Source organism: Fusarium pseudograminearum, chromosome 1 (genome assembly GCF_000303195.2).
Source record: "Fusarium pseudograminearum CS3096 chromosome 1, whole genome shotgun sequence".
NCBI lineage: Eukaryota > Fungi > Ascomycota > Sordariomycetes > Hypocreales > Nectriaceae > Fusarium > Fusarium pseudograminearum.
The window spans coordinates 1,714,666-1,733,016 of NC_031951.1; the positions used below are offsets into that span (position 1 = coordinate 1,714,666).

General features: G+C 44.7%; 6 protein-coding genes across 6 annotated transcripts, besides 15 other annotated features; 4 read left to right on the plus strand and 2 right to left on the minus strand.

Moving 5' to 3' along the window:
* Positions 1-222: 222 nt before the first annotated feature.
* Positions 223-273: a repeat region.
* Positions 274-366: 93 nt separating this feature from the next.
* Positions 367-676: a repeat region.
* Positions 677-722: 46 nt separating this feature from the next.
* Positions 723-853: a repeat region.
* A 31-nt stretch (positions 854-884) lies between these two features.
* Positions 885-928: a repeat region.
* A 23-nt stretch (positions 929-951) lies between these two features.
* Positions 952-1,040: a repeat region.
* A 38-nt stretch (positions 1,041-1,078) lies between these two features.
* Positions 1,079-1,180: a repeat region.
* Positions 1,181-1,188: 8 nt separating this feature from the next.
* Positions 1,189-1,243: a microsatellite.
* Positions 1,244-1,354: 111 nt separating this feature from the next.
* Positions 1,355-1,397: a repeat region.
* Positions 1,398-1,428: 31 nt separating this feature from the next.
* Positions 1,429-1,571: a repeat region.
* Positions 1,572-1,681: 110 nt separating this feature from the next.
* Positions 1,682-1,710: a repeat region.
* Positions 1,688-1,794: a repeat region.
* Positions 1,729-1,845: a repeat region.
* Positions 1,846-1,857: 12 nt separating this feature from the next.
* Positions 1,858-1,915: a repeat region.
* A 24-nt stretch (positions 1,916-1,939) lies between these two features.
* Positions 1,940-1,984: a repeat region.
* Positions 1,985-2,420: 436 nt separating this feature from the next.
* Positions 2,421-2,448: a microsatellite.
* An 884-nt stretch (positions 2,449-3,332) lies between these two features.
* On the plus strand, positions 3,333-3,714 carry FPSE_04626 (uncharacterized protein; the record flags this gene model as incomplete). The annotated part of the gene is made up of 3 exons (XM_009257744.1): positions 3,333-3,370; positions 3,432-3,582; positions 3,640-3,714. The coding sequence occupies 3 exons, from the start codon at positions 3,333-3,335 to the stop codon at positions 3,712-3,714; spliced, it is 264 nt and encodes an 87-aa protein (XP_009256019.1).
* Positions 3,715-4,800: 1,086 nt separating this feature from the next.
* FPSE_04625 (uncharacterized protein) lies at positions 4,801-5,867 on the plus strand (the record flags this gene model as incomplete). The annotated part of the gene is made up of 3 exons (XM_009257743.1): positions 4,801-5,293; positions 5,344-5,625; positions 5,683-5,867. The coding sequence occupies 3 exons, from the start codon at positions 4,801-4,803 to the stop codon at positions 5,865-5,867; spliced, it is 960 nt and encodes a 319-aa protein (XP_009256018.1).
* A 2,199-nt stretch (positions 5,868-8,066) lies between these two features.
* Positions 8,067-8,690, minus strand: FPSE_04624 (uncharacterized protein; the record flags this gene model as incomplete). Its single annotated transcript, XM_009257742.1, has 1 exon — positions 8,067-8,690. The coding sequence occupies one exon, from the start codon at positions 8,688-8,690 to the stop codon at positions 8,067-8,069; it is 624 nt and encodes a 207-aa protein (XP_009256017.1).
* A 728-nt stretch (positions 8,691-9,418) lies between these two features.
* FPSE_04623 (uncharacterized protein) lies at positions 9,419-12,396 on the plus strand (the record flags this gene model as incomplete). Its single annotated transcript, XM_009257741.1, has 6 exons — positions 9,419-9,537; positions 9,749-11,310; positions 11,361-11,438; positions 11,483-11,655; positions 11,704-12,302; positions 12,354-12,396. 6 exons carry the CDS (start codon positions 9,419-9,421, stop codon positions 12,394-12,396), a joined length of 2,574 nt encoding a protein of 857 aa, XP_009256016.1.
* A 768-nt stretch (positions 12,397-13,164) lies between these two features.
* Positions 13,165-14,277, plus strand: FPSE_04622 (uncharacterized protein; the record flags this gene model as incomplete). The annotated part of the gene is made up of 1 exon (XM_009257740.1): positions 13,165-14,277. The coding sequence occupies one exon, from the start codon at positions 13,165-13,167 to the stop codon at positions 14,275-14,277; it is 1,113 nt and encodes a 370-aa protein (XP_009256015.1).
* A 355-nt stretch (positions 14,278-14,632) lies between these two features.
* On the minus strand, positions 14,633-16,969 carry FPSE_04621 (uncharacterized protein; the record flags this gene model as incomplete). The annotated part of the gene is made up of 2 exons (XM_009257739.1): positions 14,633-15,018; positions 15,076-16,969. The coding sequence occupies 2 exons, from the start codon at positions 16,967-16,969 to the stop codon at positions 14,633-14,635; spliced, it is 2,280 nt and encodes a 759-aa protein (XP_009256014.1).
* Positions 16,970-18,351: the final 1,382 nt, after the last annotated feature.

Sequence of the window (18,351 nt, forward strand, 5' to 3'; positions counted from 1 at the left end):
GCTATAGTATTATAAATAGTTAAGAATTAACTAATTAGATAGTTAGGTATAAGGTTAAGGGATTTATATTATGTTCGCTTATCTATTACGCTTGCTTATTAAATACGTTATTACTAATTTAAATTAGAATTAATACTATAGATATATAAAGGAGGAATATAATAGTAATAAGAATACTAATAATAAGGATATTTATATAAATAGGGAAACTATAAAAGATTCTAATATTAAAGATATAAATTAAAGAGTTATATTATATATATATTATATAAAGGCTAGGCTAATTAGTATAAAGATTAATAATTTAATTATAGTAAAGCTATTTAGCTTATATTTTTAAGCCTTAAAAAAAGCTAAAATTATAGTAATTATATTAACTTTTATTATTAAGGTAATTAAAAATAGAAAATTAATTATTAGCCTTATTAATTTTATTATAGCCTTATTAATAGATATCTTAATAAAACCTATAAAATAGTAATAAAAAAGAAAAATAAAGTAATATTTAATATATTTAAAGTTAAATTACTATAGAAATTATTTCCTTTTTTATTTTTTTAATAGTTATATTACTAAAGGTAATATATTTTCTATTTAAGTTAATATTAAGGTATTACTTTTTATAATTTATAATATTTAAAATAAAATAATATTTAATAGTATTTTAATATAAATAGAAGGCTTTAATTATAATTACCTTACTTTCTTTAAAATTAATTTCCTTTATTAGCTTTCTTCTTTATTAATTAATATCTTACTTTCTTTATTAATATTATAAATAGAGTTAATTTCTTTATTTAATTACTTTTTTAATAATATTTTCTTTATATTTATATTCTCTTTATAGTTATTTTATATTATAATAGCTATAAGTATAATTAGCCTTTATATAAATTTTATTAATTAAAACTTAAAAAGTTTAAAAATTGCCTTTCTATTAGAAATTACTTCTTTTATATTATTTATATTAACTTTATAGATTTATTACTATAAGACTTATTATATTATAAAGATATAATTAATAATTAATTATATAAATAGACCTAATAATCTTATAATAGTCTTTACTTTAATAGTCTTTAAAATAAATATATTTAAATAGTAAACTTATTAATAAGAGCTTTTATTAGAATATAAAGTAATAATATATTATTTTTATAAGTTTATAAGTATTATAAAAGTATCTATTAATATTAATACTATTAATAATAATATAAGCTATAATAATAGCTATAATAATAATTCTTTACTATTTTTACTTATAAATAACTTAAATTTATTATCCTTTTAGCTTAAATTAATACCTTTAAGCCTAATTAAATTATTAGCCTTATATATATTTATACTTATAGCCTTATTATTATTAAAAATAGTAATATATAAATAAGGTTATAAAAGCCTATTAAGCTTTAATTATTAGCTTAATACTTTAAATAATTAATTATAAGCTAATTAGTATTTATTAAATATCTTAATTTTCTTATTATTTAAGCTATAATATATATTACTTTTTATAGTAATTATAAAAAATATTTAATATTTTATTTAAAGATTCTTATAATATTATAATAGCTTTAATAAGATTAACTTTATTATAAGTCTTAAAAAGGCTAATTTTATTAATTTAAATAGTCTTTTAATATAAGCTTTAGTAAGATATTTAAAGAATACTATAATAGCCTTTAAGAATTAATATAAATATATTATTTTCCTTATAAGGCCTTTTTCTTTAATTTTAATAAAAAATATAAAAATTTTAATTAATCTTATAAATAAAAGTATTACTATAATTAATAAGATTAAACTTAAGGATTAACTTTATAATTAAATTAAAGATATATTAAAGATAGCTTTAGGTTATAATATCTTAATTATTAATTTAGTTATATAAATATCTTAATATAATAAGGTTATAGTTAGCCTATAAAGTATATAAGAGTAAATCTTTTATATTATATTATATTTATTACTACTAAATAAAAAAGGTAATAAGCTATTTAAGTTATATAGAGGCTAATATAGCTTTCTAGGTATATTAGCTAGTTAAATATATCTATTTTATATTAATTCGTTTTTTATAATTCTCACCGATCATGACCTTATATCAGTCATTGATCGCTACAATCTGCGATGGTATGGTGTTGTGTTGCACCCGAACCAAAAGCTACATGTGTAATGATGGCATCACAGGTCTCCTGTCCAAACACGATACATGACCCTCGTTGATCTCCGAGCCTTAGTATTGCCGCATCGAGACAAAACATCTCGGAGTCACTGGCCAATATCCAGTCTTGGCTATTTTATGTATTCAATGATTGGAAGGACAAGACTGAGTCGAGTTGTCACTGTAAGCTAAAGCTCAGACATGACACAACCAAGGTGTATGTGGGCGATCATATAAACATCACATCTCACTCTGGCGTTTCGTCTCGTTTTGTTTCGTTTCGTGTAGCTGAGCGTTCCTGAAGCTATTGGAGGTGAAGCTACCAGGCCTTAAATGCCAAGGTCGCTTACACCACCAATACCCTTCTGCCTTAGGAGACAGGCCTAACCTGTTTAATCAACACCAACGCAACAGTGTTCAATAGCGTGCCTGATCACGAACTCATAAAAATTAGTTTCGCTTTAGCTTGTCAGTCTTATTTGTGTAGTGATTGCTCAGGTCAGAATACAGTGCACCCACTAGCCTCGGTACAGTAGAACTGAATGCGTACACATGGGAGATGCAATAACCTGCTTGACGTTGGTCTATCACATCGCTTTGATATCCCACGAGTTTCAGAATTACAAACTGCACGCCAAGACTGTGATTGCTTCTCATCAGCCAAGGTGATGCCCTGGCTTATGGTTGCACTGCACTAGGCTAGAAAATCCGATCTGGAATCAAGCCCAGCAAGCCATCTGTCTAATAAGCACCTAAGGATCAGTGAGTGGAGTTTCTACTTGATAGCTCACTTATTACAGTTGATTTACAAAAAGCAATAGGGAATAAGCATGGAAACCTGCAGTTTACAGCACATGGATCAAATCCATGTTGCGTTTTAGACCAAATAGAGATCTAGACACTGACTGGTATTCCCGCTTACATGGGGTGCACGGCTCAACGTGGAGGATTGGTATTGTGGCACATGGTAGAGTGGCGGTGCACATGATTGTGGCGCCAGTCCAGCCTTACCAGTAAGGCAGGAAAGGAGCTTAACGGCGACACATTAACGCATCACCAGCTCAAAGCCATCGCCATCAAAGTCGCAGCCAACGATTCATCGCTTCAATCCCCATAACAAAATCTCGATCGCATACCAATTACCGAGCTTCACCTTCAACCGCCCATCATGAAGCCTGTCGTCAGCGCCTTCAACGCGTGGGGATGGTTCGCCATCCCGTCCAACTTGCTTCATCCCATCATGGCAAGGCTAACATGAAGCTTCCAGCACTGTTCTCTCCGTTTTCGCCATTGTTATCCTTAGCGCTCTCGCTGGTCTCTACCGAAGCAACCACGAAGAGTTTACCGGCGGTGTCAATGATCCCGAGGATGGCAAGGCTGTTTCCAACACCATCTTCACAGCCGTCCTAGTCTACGTTGTACGTGCTTCAATCCCCATCACTAAATGAGAACTCGCATCTGACTCGTATCAATAGGCTTTCTTCGTCTTCTGCGGTCTCCAAGGACTCCTCCACGCCCGAGAAAGCCGACGAGGCGCGATCGCCCTGTAACACCTACTTGACTTTTATCCGAGCGGCGAGTAGAGCACGAAATGACACGGAACCCGGCGTTCTGGGCATAATTATCGATTTGAACTTGGGATGGCACTGTATTTGAAAGACGAGCATGACTGGTGCCTGTGCTACAGGCAGGGCAAGCGAGCACAGTACGGCGACAACTAAGACGCGTGTACTTGGCTGAGATACGCGATGTACGGAATATTGATTGTTTAGACGGCTCTGCAATTTGCGTTATGAAACTTGGTTCTTCGGCTGTACTACGTGATATACGTAATCTTGTTATTGCACATGAGCACAGCTGAACTGACAGTGGATGCGTTTTGGCTTGACTGATTTAAAGGTTATCAGGGTAATCACTGTATAGGACTTGATCTCTGACATATGTAGACTGCATCGAGTTTTAGCCAAGTACAGAACCGGATACTGGGCTTTTATGAGGTATTGTAGCCCGACTGTTCTCATTGCTGCTGTCGGCCGGATGTCATGATACGGAGCGGCGAGGTGGGGCCGCTCCGGATGGTGCCAAACGGAATAGAAGCTATCGGTAGCCGTTCAGCGGTTCCATTTGCTTACAACTTTATACGTCACAACCGTCTTGTAAGAAAGTATTGATACATACGTGTCTTATCAGCGTACATATGCATGCCCCTCTTTCTGACGACCATGTATCGTCATATTCGCGTGGATAAAGTGAAATTTACTAATGCTTGGGCTATTATCAACCGTCATGGCTCCTGGTTCCGAGTCATGATGATTGGTTCAGAGGGGCAAGCTACAAGCTCTCGTATCATGATGGAAGGATATAGATACCTAGATAGCGGAAGAAACTGTCAGCACATTCGTTTTTTTTGCTTGGCTGGCCCCGTTAATGTGACGAAGAAGTATCTACAATCCCCTGACTATAGTGTCGTCATCGATCGATCTTCATCAAGATTCGGATTGAAAGCTCCGCGTCTTCGAGCGCGGGCAGGTATTAAACAGAGCATGCTGCTGCCGTAGATTCTCTGAAGAAGCGTTTTTCCATTTTAACCCTCAACATCTGGTTTGCTGTTAAAATTGATTACCACATCACTCAAAATGACGACTCAGAACTTCAAGAATGGTAAAACCCCCACTCATGATATCTCGTTCAAATCCAATGGTGCAAAGACTGATCAAGAGCTAGAGAAGGATATTCCTGTCTCTCACCAGGACTTCCCTGGTACGGAGAGGGATATGCCCAATCCCCAAGCTACCCGAGATGAGCTCCCTGAAGCTGGTGGTAACTCGCGAACATACCAAAGCTCCGGCAAGCTCAAGGGAAAGAGAGCTTTGATCACTGGAGGCGACAGCGGTATCGGTGCTGCTTCAGCTCTTCTCTTTGGTCGAGAGGGTGTTTCTGATATCGTCATCGCCTACCTGCCGGAGGAGGAGAAAGACGCCCAGGACACCAAGAAGCAGGTTGAGGCTGAGGGGGCCAAGGTTCATCTCGTCTCTCTTGATCTCTCCAAGCAGGAGAACTGCAGAAAGCTGGTCGATTTCGCTGTTGATAAGATGAAGGGAATTGATATTCTCTTCAACAACGCTGCTTGTGAGTTGTCATTGGCATTATTGTATGCGTTGAAACTAACTTGGCCCCAGATCAAATGGTTGTCAAGGACATCCAGGATCTTCCCGAAGAACAATGGATTCACACTTTCAATATCAACATTCACTCCTTCTTTTACGTTTCCAAATACGCCCTACCGCACATGAAGGAGGGGGCCACCATTATCAACAACGCCTCTATCAACGCCTATATCGGCCGTCCTGACCTCCTCGACTATACCTCAACCAAGGGTGCGATTGTCTCCTTCACACGAGGTCTTAGCAACCAGTATGTCAGCAAGGGTATCCGCGTCAACGCTGTTGCCCCTGGACCTGGTACGTTACACGGCATATCTGATGAGTTTGGAAGTCATGACACTAACAAGCCAATAGTCTGGACTCCCCTCATTCCCGCCACCATGGACGACGAGGCACAGAAGAATTTCACAGCTCCTATGGGACGACCTGCTCAACCTTCGGAGATCGCTACCTGCATAGTCTTCCTAGCGTCAAGCGACAGTTCATGTGTTAGTGGACAAACTATTCACTGCAACGGTGGTACCATTGTCAACGGTTAAACAGTTATAATGAGAACTTATGATGATCAAGTTACTGGAATAGTATAATATGTTAATAAAAGATCTAAATTAATCTCCCTAGACTGTCTTGCCTGCTTCTGACATTTGAAGTCTGCATGCTCGAACTGCACAGTGCTGCTGTGGGATGTATTGACACTATGTCTGACGCCTTCAATTTGGTATAGGCTAACTCAAGCTCACCTTTCTTAGCTTACCAACATGTTTCCATCTTGAATAATGCTTTTATTTCCTCCATAGTGGAAGCATAGGTTTTATCCAATCTAACTGTACCTTCTAACCGACGATCAATCTCCTACTATCGCCTCAAGCCAAGCCCCTCACGTTCGGCCTAGACAATATCCAGACAGTGTCCTCTCAATCTACACCCTCTTGCGATGAGGCTCATAAACACACAAACGCTGCAACTTGAGTTTTATCATGGAGGGTCGCGTCGATATGCCATATTGTCGCATGTTTGGGGCAATGATGAGGTCACTTTCCAGGATATGACTTCAGTTGACCCTACTGAAGCGCTGGAGCTCGACAGATATAGCAAGCTGCGCCAGAGCTGTAAACTGGCACGCTCACTAAAACTGGATTACTTATGGATAGACACATGCTGCATTGACAAGAGCAGCAGTGCTGAGCTCTCTGAAGCTATCAATTCCATGTTTCGTTGGTATGCTGAGTCAACGATCTGCCTCGCTTTCCTCCAAGATGTTTCACCATCAGAGTCTGAGGAAGAGAAGAAGAGGGCATTTAGCGGAAGTCGTTGGTTTTCCAGAGGTTGGACTCTCCAGGAGTTGATTGCGCCTGGGAAGGTCATCTTTTACGGACAGGACTGGAAGCCGTTGGGAAACAGGTCAGAGCTCAAAGACGACATTAAGCTTGCTACTGGAATCAGCGAAAAACTGCTGGACTCAACGCATCATATGATGGAGATCAAGCAAAGGCAGTTGGGACAATATTCAGTCGCGGAGAAGATGTACTGGGCTGCGGGAAGAGAAACGACACGACCTGAGGATATCGCTTACTGCTTACTCGGTATATTCGACATTAACATGCCTCTGCTATATGGGGAAGGTCAGATCAAAGCGTTCAAGCGGTTGCAGGAAGAGATCATCAAATCGACTGATGACGAGTCCATCTATGCGTGGCGCCAGCCTCGATACCGAGTCGAGGGAAAGACGTATTGGAGTCTCCTTGCGAATAGTCCTTCGGCCTTCGACATCGACCATGTGGCAAAGGATCTGAACGGACTGGTACCTAAAAAGTCCAAATACCTATCCCTTCGCTCGGGAGTATCAACATCAATGACAAATCGTGGACTGGAGCTTGAGCTTTCTCTAACACCCTTCCCCATCGACAAGTCGGGGAGTATCTTTCTTGCGTTTTTGAACTGCGAATTCCGTCAAGGCCAAACCTCTATCAACCCAGCCATCTTGCTTCAACGGGCAGCATGGGATAAAGACTCACATTTTGTGCGTATCCGGCCAGACATACTTGCGCTATCCATGATGAACAGCATCATTCTTCCCGATGAGCTTCTGAATATGATGCGAGGTGGCCAAACTCTTATACTGAAAGAGGCCATCCCGCGACAGATCTTTGTGCCGCATAATACACCTGATCTGAGGTACCTGAAAGGAGTGATATTTCGCCCCGAGATCAAGGGCCTTAAAAATGAGAGCAAGATGATGGTTAGGGTGCGTTCTCGGTCACCGACATGGCAGTACTTCGTCGATACCCGTAAAGGCCCTTCTCAAACTGCAGAGTCCTACGAAATCAATTTTGACCTCGCACCTGGACCTTCGCTCGGTTCATTGCAAGAACCTATCGTCCTTGGAGTGTTGGAACTCGACTTGGGCAGCGCCGACTCTAAGCAATGCTTGGTCATGGGATTGGAACCTTTGCTGCCGAATCCTTTCCAAACAACACCTTTTTACTTCTTACCGTGGTACGCATTCGAAGAACAGGCTTGGATTGCGAGACAAGATTTCACGAGGGTGTTGGATAAGCCGCAGAGGAGGTTGGAGTGGAGAGTGCCGGATATGATAAGAGCCACGATAGGGATCGAAAGTAGATATTCAAGCTTATTCTATAGTCTGACTTTGGAGACCGACAGCAAGAGAAAAGCCAACTCCTGGTTTCAATAATTATAAGAATAATTGGATAAACTGGACACTATGGTGTGGTAACTTAGGCCATCTCAAGCTTCTCCTGCACCGACTCTGGTACAGTGTAAAGCCTCTCCTCAAATATCAACCCCAACGCAAGGAGCTCTTCGTCCGTAACGTCAGGGCGTTCCTCAATGACTCGCTTCAACTCACACGCTTTATCCGTGACGTCCTCGATCTCTGCAACCCACTCATTCGCCCACTGTTCACTCAGAGCTCCCGGGATACCAATCTGAATACTTCTATATGGCAACACTTCCAGCTTCGACGTTCTCTCAGGGTCCCACTGAATTCTCACATCACTCGACTTTTCACGTTTTTCGCCGGGCTCGGGTTTCTGAACGTGATTTGATAGAACGCCTCTTTCAAGAAGATCGATGAAATGTTGGTGCTTCATACGAAGGGCAAGAATGCGGGATTGTCCAAGGTCTTTGAAGGAGTAGCCTGAACGATACATCATCCAGGCCCAGCTGGGTTTTATCCAAGTCATGCGACCTGGTTTGAAGTCTGGGGAGGCATTGAGCTTTTGGGCCTCCACTGCAGCTTTGGCGATGGATTCCTTGTAAGCTTGGTAGACTGTTATCGTTGTGTCGTTGAAGTGAGCTCGAATTTGACGATAAGGTACAGTCGAATGTGCGTTTGCCATGATGATTTGAATGACTTTAGTGATTATTTTTCATTGAGGTGACAGTTTAGTTCATATTATTGAGACTTTTAATTTATAGACAAATTATTAGGAAACATCATGGGTCATGGCGATGAGTCTTTCGGCGAGTGTGTTAGTGGTGGCCTCGGACTAGTTCAGCTCCGTTAGCACAAGGGATGTATTGAGAGGAAGATCAGTGTCAATAAGATCATAATTCGAAGCAAATCTATTCCAACAGATCTAGTGGACCGATTTAAGCCAAGGTTTGATTATGCCCGAGTGAATGCATGTGAAGGAAGTTTCATCCGTGCCTTGATCCGGTAAGAAGAAGGTTTCACACGTTATCATGCGATCTGGTGGTGGTGGGAAGCTTGGAGCTTCTTGGGGAATACTAGGCGGGTTGCAGAACAGTAGGTAGGGGCTCAAGCAATTCAGACGAAATTATTAGTGCACTACTACGCTATATGAAGACTAAGAGTGATCTAATATTTTATCAACCACTAAATCTTTGCCGGTCTTTATGCAACCCGCCTGCATGCCCACTGTTACGGTGGCGACGTCACAACTAAAGCACCCTTGCAAATAGGTAGGTAGCTAGGTACAACTTAACCAACATGGGAGGACCTGTTTGCCCCGCTTCCTAGGTACTAACCTACCCATACTAGAGTGGAGGATCCAGTGAATGCCGCCTGACCCAAAAAGCTGATGCAGCTGCAGGGAGAGGCAAGATGGAGAAGGAGGGGTCCTGCCATGTGCCGCCTCTTAAGGTCCAGTGCTGGTGCCCGGGCTGGTGCTGTTGCTATCCTGGTAGCCTAGGAGGCATCCATTTGAGCTCCAAAAAGAAACGGTATTTTAGAACGCTGACCCGACAACTTCGCCAAAACTATAATAAGTAGCTTTTGGATTGTTTGGTAACCATCTGCGATTTCGCTTGCTACTACCGACCACCTAACCTTCTTTAGACATTCCACCTAAGCTGCGACGAACCATCGTTTTCCCACCTCACCGCGAAGCTCGCCACGATACCTACAGCTTGCGCCTTCAGCCTTGTAGGACAGTGGATGGACACTCTCTTCTGTTGCACACGACTACACCTTCCTTCGCCCTAACTTCGATCCTCGAAATTTTCCTACTCCACCACCAACTCTTCGAAACCTTTGTATGTCTCCGCCGGAGCAATCTGCAGCTTCGTCCGGCCAGCCTGTCTTAGACGAGACGCTGTCTAGCAAACCTGATGTTGAGGTGACATCTGCCCAAGGCCCTGCGATAGGGAAGTCTGGCACTTCAGACAACGACGACCATGGTTCGAAATCAGAAGCCGATCCTCAAGCAGAGGGAAACTTGATCGACTTTGGCGATCAGCCGATCATCCAGTCGCAGGACGACAACGCTGACGCAGCCCCCCAGGAAGGGCCTTCAGAAACGGCTAAGGGAAAACAAATAGCTGATGGCCAGTCAACCCCGAGCGGTGCCTCAAACACCCGCATCTCAGCTGCATCCAAGATCAAGCCTATTACATTGCCCCCGTCGAACGATGCCACGACTCAGTACCTCACCGCCGAACCATCCACGTATGTTGACCCCACGCCAGCGACCCCAACGACTTCGCAGCCACCTTCGCGAACACCTTCAAATGCTGCACGCTCCCACATTTCTAGAGATACCTCCCCCTCCAAATCAGACGCCGGATATGATGAGAAACGATATATAAGCGAAGATGAGCAAGAAGGTGGCTCCCGCTCAGAGATCCAGAGCATCATGCAACAGTTCAGCGAGTTTGGCGGAGGCCCTGGTGAGGAAGAAGTCATGAGCCCCAGACTGGAGATCGCGTCGCCTATGTTAGGACATCCCTCTCAGCATCCTCCCCGAAAGTCGAGTCTGGAACCTCTTGCGCCTACGTTCTCGAATCAGTTCAAGGGCTTACACATCTCGACGAGTTCCCCTCCTGCTGAAACATCGAACGAATCTGCTGTCGAGGATTTTGGGCCACCTGTTCCCCCTAAGGATGGTGTACATGGCACACCTCCACGGCCAAAAGTGGAACGAACCATGAGCGTTGCTTCGCCTAGCTCGCCGGCACAATCCCATCGACCTCCTCCCCCTGAGCCCGAGCCAGAACCTACCCAGCCTTTCGACTTTCACAGATTCCTAGAGCAGTTGCGAAACAAGAAGGCAGACCCTGTAGCAAGGTACCTCAAGTCGTTCCTTTCGGAATTTGGCAAGCGTCAGTGGATGGTCCATGAGCAGGTTAAAATCATTGGAGATTTCCTAGCTTTCATTGCCAATAAAATGGCAATGTGTGAGGTCTGGAGGGATGCATCCGATGCTGAGTTTGACAATGCTCGCGAGGGAATGGAAAAATTGGTCATGAACAGGTTGTACACCCAGACATTTTCGCCCGCAATTCAGGCTCCCAGACCGATCCCGGGGGCCAAACCAAAGCGCAAGGGTGGGGACGTTCCTCTCGGCCCTGGACGGCGAGGTCAGCACCAGGAAGATGTTGAGAGGGACGATATTGTCAGACAGAAGATGAACATATATGGCTGGGTAAGGGAAGAACACTTGGACATTCCCCCAGTTGGTGAGAGTGGCCGTCGATTCTTGAAATTAGCCCAGCAAGGTGAGACCAGATTTCAAGCCTCAAATTTGAAATGTATTAATTCTTTACAGAGCTTCTCAAAATCAAGTCATACAGGGCGCCGCGGGACAAGATTATATGTGTCTTGAACTGTTGCAAGGTGATCTTCGGTAAGATGACCACAGCAAGGTCGAGTTATCACTGACAATGATAGGTTTATTGAAACATAACAAGTCCGATTCTTCGGCTGACTCCTTTATGCCCCTTCTTATTTACGTTGTTCTGCAATCGAATCCAGAGCATCTTGTGTCTAATGTGCAGTATATTCTACGTTTCAGAAACCAGGAAAAGCTTGGGGGTGAAGCTGGCTATTACTTGTCCTCATTGGTAAGTCATCTTGGGTGACGAAAGCGAAAATACTCTAACGCATTACAGATGGGCGCTGTGCAGTTCATTGAAAATATGGATCGAACCACTTTGACCATCACTGACGATGAATTTGAGAGACACGTGGAAGAGGCCGTATCGGCAATTGCTGAAAAGCATGCTCAATCACCAAGAGTCGCACAACAGCCAGTCTTCAACGAGAAGTCCGAACATCTCTCTGGGGAAACATCGGCTCGCCCCTCTCTTGATGGGCCGCGCCGTTCAACTTCGAACGACGAGTATTCAGGTGAGGAGAAGGCTGCTATTACCGGTCTTCTGAAGACCATACAAAGACCACTCTCCAGCATAGGAAGAATGTTCTCTGACGAGCCTGGTCCTTCTCTCGGGGCAGGTCCCAGCAGTGCACCTCGGACTCCAGTACCACAGGAACGTCAAAGTCTCGAGGGGCCTCTCGGGCCTCAGCAACTACCCACTAAGCAGGTGCTATCTGCAGAAGAGGCTGCCGCACGACAAGCCAGTGCTGAAGCAGCTGAAGCTCAAAGACTTACGCGTGCAGAGCATGCAAACGTAGTCGAGACACTGGCCGGCATGTTCCCTGACCTGGACAAGGAGGTAATTAGTGATGTGGTATACGAGAAAGAGGGCCGGTGAGTATTATCAGAGCCTATTGTTTGATTTATATTAACATTTCTTCGCAGGGTTGGGCTGGCCGTCGACGCATGCCTCGCACTGTCAACATGAGGTAAATGGGAATATAAGAACAAGCCAAGCTTTTAGTCTATGGCTGTTGTTGATATCATAAGGCTTTGATGCATCGCGATGCTGTTTTGGGTTTAACATGCATAATCCCATCCATAGTTCTATTAATGAGCCAGTGGTAAGATAGAACAGAAATACCAATATCATTTATACATTAGCCATCTGAGATATTACATAACAACCTGTGAGATAAGGTTGATCGGCAATCTTGCCAACTTTTAAAGGGTCAGCTCCGATCTACGGATACATGCATGTTGCATTGCGGCTGTACTACCTCAATACCGTCAATCACATCAAACGGGTTCCAGGTACTACCCTTGCATTTCCGAGATCGCCAGGAGTGGTTCCCTATATGGCTGCTGATGGCTGTGTCACGGAGTTTATTGCGCATTTACGACGAGTCTTTCTCATCCCATGAAAAAGAGCCGATTCGCTACATAGCAATCGTTCTGGCCCAGTTCTGCATCATATCTCGCAATCTTACTACAGTCAATATCTCTTCTGCTCGATGGGAAAATATACCGTTTCCTTATGGAAAGCATTGAACTTGGTTATATTGGAAGCTCGGCCTCAAATTTTGGAGTACTCGACCTGAGCCGTACACATTCCGTCTTATATGATCCTTGCTCTTGAGTCATTTCACCGACTGGCTAAGGTGTATTGATACTTTCATGGCTTCTTATAACCTCTTTTCCACCAAGAATCTACATCTCGAACCACGCAATCAGGCTGTTACACACATACTTCATCATGCCTCGAAAGCTAGTTACAGTCCGTCATGTCTCAGCTATAACACCCATTCCCGGTGCCGACCGCATCGAAGCAGCCACCGTTGACGGTTGGACATGTGTTGTATCCACCAACGCCTTCAAGCCAGGCGATCGAGGTGTCTACTTTGAGATTGACTCTCTCCTCCCGGCCTCGGATCCGCGATTCGTCTTCCTAGCTCCGAAGGTCGTCTCTCCCAATGGCCTCACCCACACACCGGGCATCCGCGTGCGTACTGTAAAGATCCGAGGCGTATTGTCACAAGGTCTCCTCATGCCGTTGAATGACTTTCCCGAGATTGTCTCTCGGCTAGATACTATTGGGTCAGATGGAATAAAAGACATAGGGTTCGAGGATACTCTCAACGTACGGAAGTATGAGGGACCAGCTACGCCACTCTCTCAAGATTCAGCACTCAGCACGCCACTTCCAGACTTCCCATCATTTATTCCACGAACAGAGCAAGAGCGTGTACAGAATCTCCCCGATGTCTTCTCTACTCACGGCTCAGAGATCTTTCAGGAATCGACCAAGATGGACGGCTCATCCATGACGGTATTCTATCTCAACAGATCCAGCCCTTTATTTCCAACACTTCCAGACGAGATAAGAGACGTTGGTGTAGGGGTATGTTCAAGAAACCGAGTTCAGATAGAGAACCATCCACGAAGCCAACCTCTATTCTACACCACTGCGCGAGCGTTGGGACTACACGAAATGTTGGCCAAGATTGGTCGCAATGTAGCTGTCCAGGGCGAACTATGCGGATCGAGCGTACAGAATAATTTTGAAGGATTTGCGAAAGGAACACATTCGTTTTTCCTCTTTGCAGTATACGACATTGATGATCAGCGGTATCTACCGCCAAGGGAGGTATATGAGAAGTGGGCGCCACTACTAGGTGTTGAGCATGTGCCTGTTCATGGATACAGGACCTTGGATCAAGTTGGATCTGCAATAACCGATCTGGTAGCACGTGCAGAAGGTAAAGGGGTCAATGGGCGGAAGAGGGAGGGCATTGTATTCAAGCGAGATGACGGGCTATTCAGCTTCAAAGCGATATCAAACTCATATCTGCTCAAGCATGGAGAATAAGGGCCACTAAGGGGCAGAACAAGGGAGGTGAGTGACGCAGTTGTAATTTCTGCATCAAATTTACGAAGGATACCATTTTGAGTATTTTTGTTTGCGTAGTTAAAAGGTTCTATTGATAAAAATGAATGATTCGATGCGCTTCCGTGGTAAAAGTCTTTCGCTGTAAGCCTCGAGTGCTTCCCCACTCGTTCCCCAAGATGTAAATAAGATGCCCAACCCATATGAAGGGTACCTTGATTGTTTTGTACAGACAGCCGTAGATCTCATACATTAAATGAGAACATCAGCACTGGCGTTATTTGTACAAGTTTTTTTTAGACGGATAAAGTCCCAAGTATCAACCGTTGCGAGCTGCTCAGTACCCTCTGTATCCGCCACCATTTCCATATCCGTAAGGTTGCTGGCCATAACTTGTGTCCCCAGAGTCGTGGCGTCCCAATCCCACAGGATGGGGGTCTTGTTGACTCCAGCCTGGAGGCGCGGCGTTGCCCATCAGGTTCTGAGAATCGTTGTCCATGTTGGTCAGGTTACGGTTCATAGGAGGGCTTGACGACAGGTAGTTGGGTTGCCGGTAACCAGCTTCAGCGTCCCTGTACTGGTCAGGGGACATGGATGGGAGGTGTCCCTTTTCCTGAGGGGGAGGCATGGCGAACATAGAGACGTTATTATCCTTACGGTCGAGAAGGAGAGAGTTACGGGCATCCAGAGGGGTGAGAGTGTCCATATCACGCTTGGATTTCTCTGTAGACTGTGTCAGTAATTGTTTTGCGTATGAGTGTTGGATCCAGAAAGACTTACCCATCTCCTTTCTTCGCTTGCGGTGTGGGTTCTCCTTGACAAGGACGTTGATTGCATTCCAAATGATAAGGATAACCAAGAGGCCAGTCAGGGCAGACTGGACTGCAATGAGAACTACTCCTGCAATTGTCTTGCTGTCTTGAGAAATGTTGAGCTCGTGAACAAAGACGAAAATGCAAGCCACCGACAGGACACGGACAGTTTGGATGGCAATACCAATGATATTGGTAGACTTTCGCTCGAAAGGACGCGTAAAGACAAGCAAGCCAAGCATAATAGACTCGACAATCAACTGTGCAATGCTTTGAGCCATGCCGTTACCATTACCGACGGCGAGAGTGCAACCCTTAGCAAAGAGGTACACAATGGTAGGGATGAAGATCCACCAGTAGTCCTTCTTGTAAGCTTCGTAAAACAGAGAGTACTTGACCCAGTACTGCTTGTCGTTGTAAAGGGCGTCAACGTTGCCCTCGGTGCTCCTGAGCCTCTTGACCGTGCTGAAAATTTTCCACGTGAACCAGCCCAGAATACCAGTGAAAATGGCGAGCGTAACACCAGCCAGGAGCTGCGCAACCCACGAGTCACCCACTGTGAACTGGAAGACACAATACAAGACCCAAATACCGTAGAGAACTAGAATGAGGTGGGTAATAGTTCGAGCAATGGATCCCCAATAATGCTCTCGGAAACCGCTCAAAGACTCAGGGAAGTTGCCAAATAGTGCCCAGAACTCAAGAACAGCCTTGACAAAGAGAATGCTGACGATGATGAAGGCAATGATGATGGCAACAACCAGAAAAACGGTCAAGAACGTGTTGGACTTGGGAACACTGTACTGTTCAACATAGGCTGAAATGCCAGAAACAGATAGAGTCTGACCCTGGGCAGCAGTCGCAACCGCACCATCTGTCTCGTTGTCCATGGAAGTTTCAACACCCCGGGCGGCAAGGTTGGCGAGCGATTCGAAGGTGTCGAAGGCGCGCTTAACCTTGTATGAGTGGTCCGCGGGAGGGCTGGTGGAGTTGTCGGAGAAGACAAGAGTAGCGTTCCTGAGGACGTCAAAGCTGTCATTAGCGAGATCACCTCCAGTCATGTTGCGGAAGGTGTCGATTGACTTCTGGAGAGATTCCCAGGGAATGATACCAGCAGAGAAACCGAAGTTCTTGGCGAAGCTGCGGTACACGGGAGGGTAATCAACGGAAAGCATGCCGTTCATAGCCATTCCCTGGAACCAACCAAGGGTTTGGGCAAAGCTGGGGCTGGGACCACCGCCAGCATGACCTGCGCCTGCAGTTCCACTCAAAGTAGATGAAACAGCAGAAGCACCTGAGACGAGGAGAGCAGCACCAACAACACCAGCGGAGATGTAGGTGACAGCGGGAACTGAAACAGTCTTGCCATTGTTGACCTGGGTTTGGAAGCAAGCGACTTGCTCAGAGGGGTCGTCGATGGCTACCAGTCTAAGAGTTGCTTGGGCTGAGATGTCGGGGACTTGGAAAGCAATAGCAGGAACTTGGTTGGCCCATTCGGGCTTGATTTCCTGGTCACCTTTGGCGGCAAAGTGTGTGTTGGGCATAGGGCAGAGCTGAGGAATAGGAGTGTCTTTGCTGCAAGGGTTGATGGAGTTCTCGTAGACCTTGCGGCCGTAGGCGTTGACCTCAAGAATTGCAGAGACATTTCGCTCCTTGTCGCTGGTACCAGAGACGTCGAAAGTAACGATCTGCTTGTCGTTGTCGTAGCTGATGTCCAGCTTTTGGATACTGATGCCAGCTTCGGAACCGCAGTCAGTAACACCTGATGTCCTGAGGATACTGTCACCCAGAACACCAGTGGCAAGGGTCGCGGCCGTCATGGCCACCTTCCAGGCGCTCCAATTGGAGTGAAGTCGAGTCATTTTGAATGTGTCGTACAAGGATATACTACAGAAATACGGGAAATTCGTTGCTCGTTCGAGATTGATCGAGGATTCGGCTTCGGTAAGTTGTTATCGTGATAGATTGCTGATATATCCAAAGAACAATGGGATGTCAAGTAGGAAAAATCGAGGAACAGTTGGAAAGTCGTTTGTAAGGGAAGGATCTTAGGGAATGGTATCAAAGAGACGATGTATGTAAGAAAGATATGGAAACTGATTAGACAAAGGAACAAGGAGTGTCCGAGATGAAAAAGATATCTCAAAGAGGTCGGCAAAGCAGTGCAAGCACGCGCACAAAAGATGGCCGAGGATCAACCTGGAACGAAGAGAAGATGAATGGCAACGAATTGCCTGAAAACCCGTGAATGTCCAACGTGCCGGCGTTAAAGTCGTTCGTGGGTTTCGTATGGCGAGACTCGAGTCTCGTTTTTTGGTCGAGGACGGAAGAAGTCGTCGTTGTAGTTGAAAGTCTAAGTGTTTGTTTGTCTATGTGATGCTGAAATGAGAGGCTAGTAGTCGACAATGCCGCAATGGAAGCAGCATGTCCTTTCGACAACAATTCAAATGATAAGTCGATACGAGAGAGTGTATGTGAGTTGGAGAGAATCAAAAACGAAAACGCTTTATGTTGTTTTTTTACTCGAGACAAATGTAACAAATAGAAACGATGTAGGAGAGGAGGACGAAGAGGGAGAAAAGAGAGAGAAAGCTGAATAGGAATAAGATAAGCAATAGGCAAGCGCAATTATAGACAGACCCAGGCTCGAAAAAAAGAGGAGAAATGCCCGAGATGAGGAAAGATGAACGAGAAGATCAAGGAAGCCAAGGAGATGCAAGGTTTGTAGTGGAGGAGAAGGGGGTGACGAGGTTGTGTAGACGCCCTGGGACCACCTGCCCCCCCAGGCCTCCGGGACGTTTTGTGGGAGAAGGAGCCCCCAAGAGTCGACCAGAGCCTCACGCCTGGAGTCTCTCCAAATACAGAGCATTCAGGGTTCCCTTCCAAGAACTCGAATGCCAATTGTGAATGGACAAACTCATCGAACCATCCACCAAAAGAGTCTTTGAACCCCTGAGACACCAAACCCCGATCCCTGACGCGTCTTCATTAGGGGCCCGAGACATGTTAGTGGTTCGTTGGGCTGGAGCAGGGGTTATCTCAGTGGATCAGGTACATCAAGCGATATCACGGCTGCCAATCACGGACGCTACAGCAAGGCCAAGCTATTTCCTGCAGGGGTTTCCCTCGCGGGTGGCTGACCAGTCAAGCCAAGGCAGTCCGAGCTAAAATCAACCCCAGCTTCTTCTGAAACCAGCCAGTCAGTCCAGTCAAGTCGGAGGATGACATGATCAAAACATGTTTG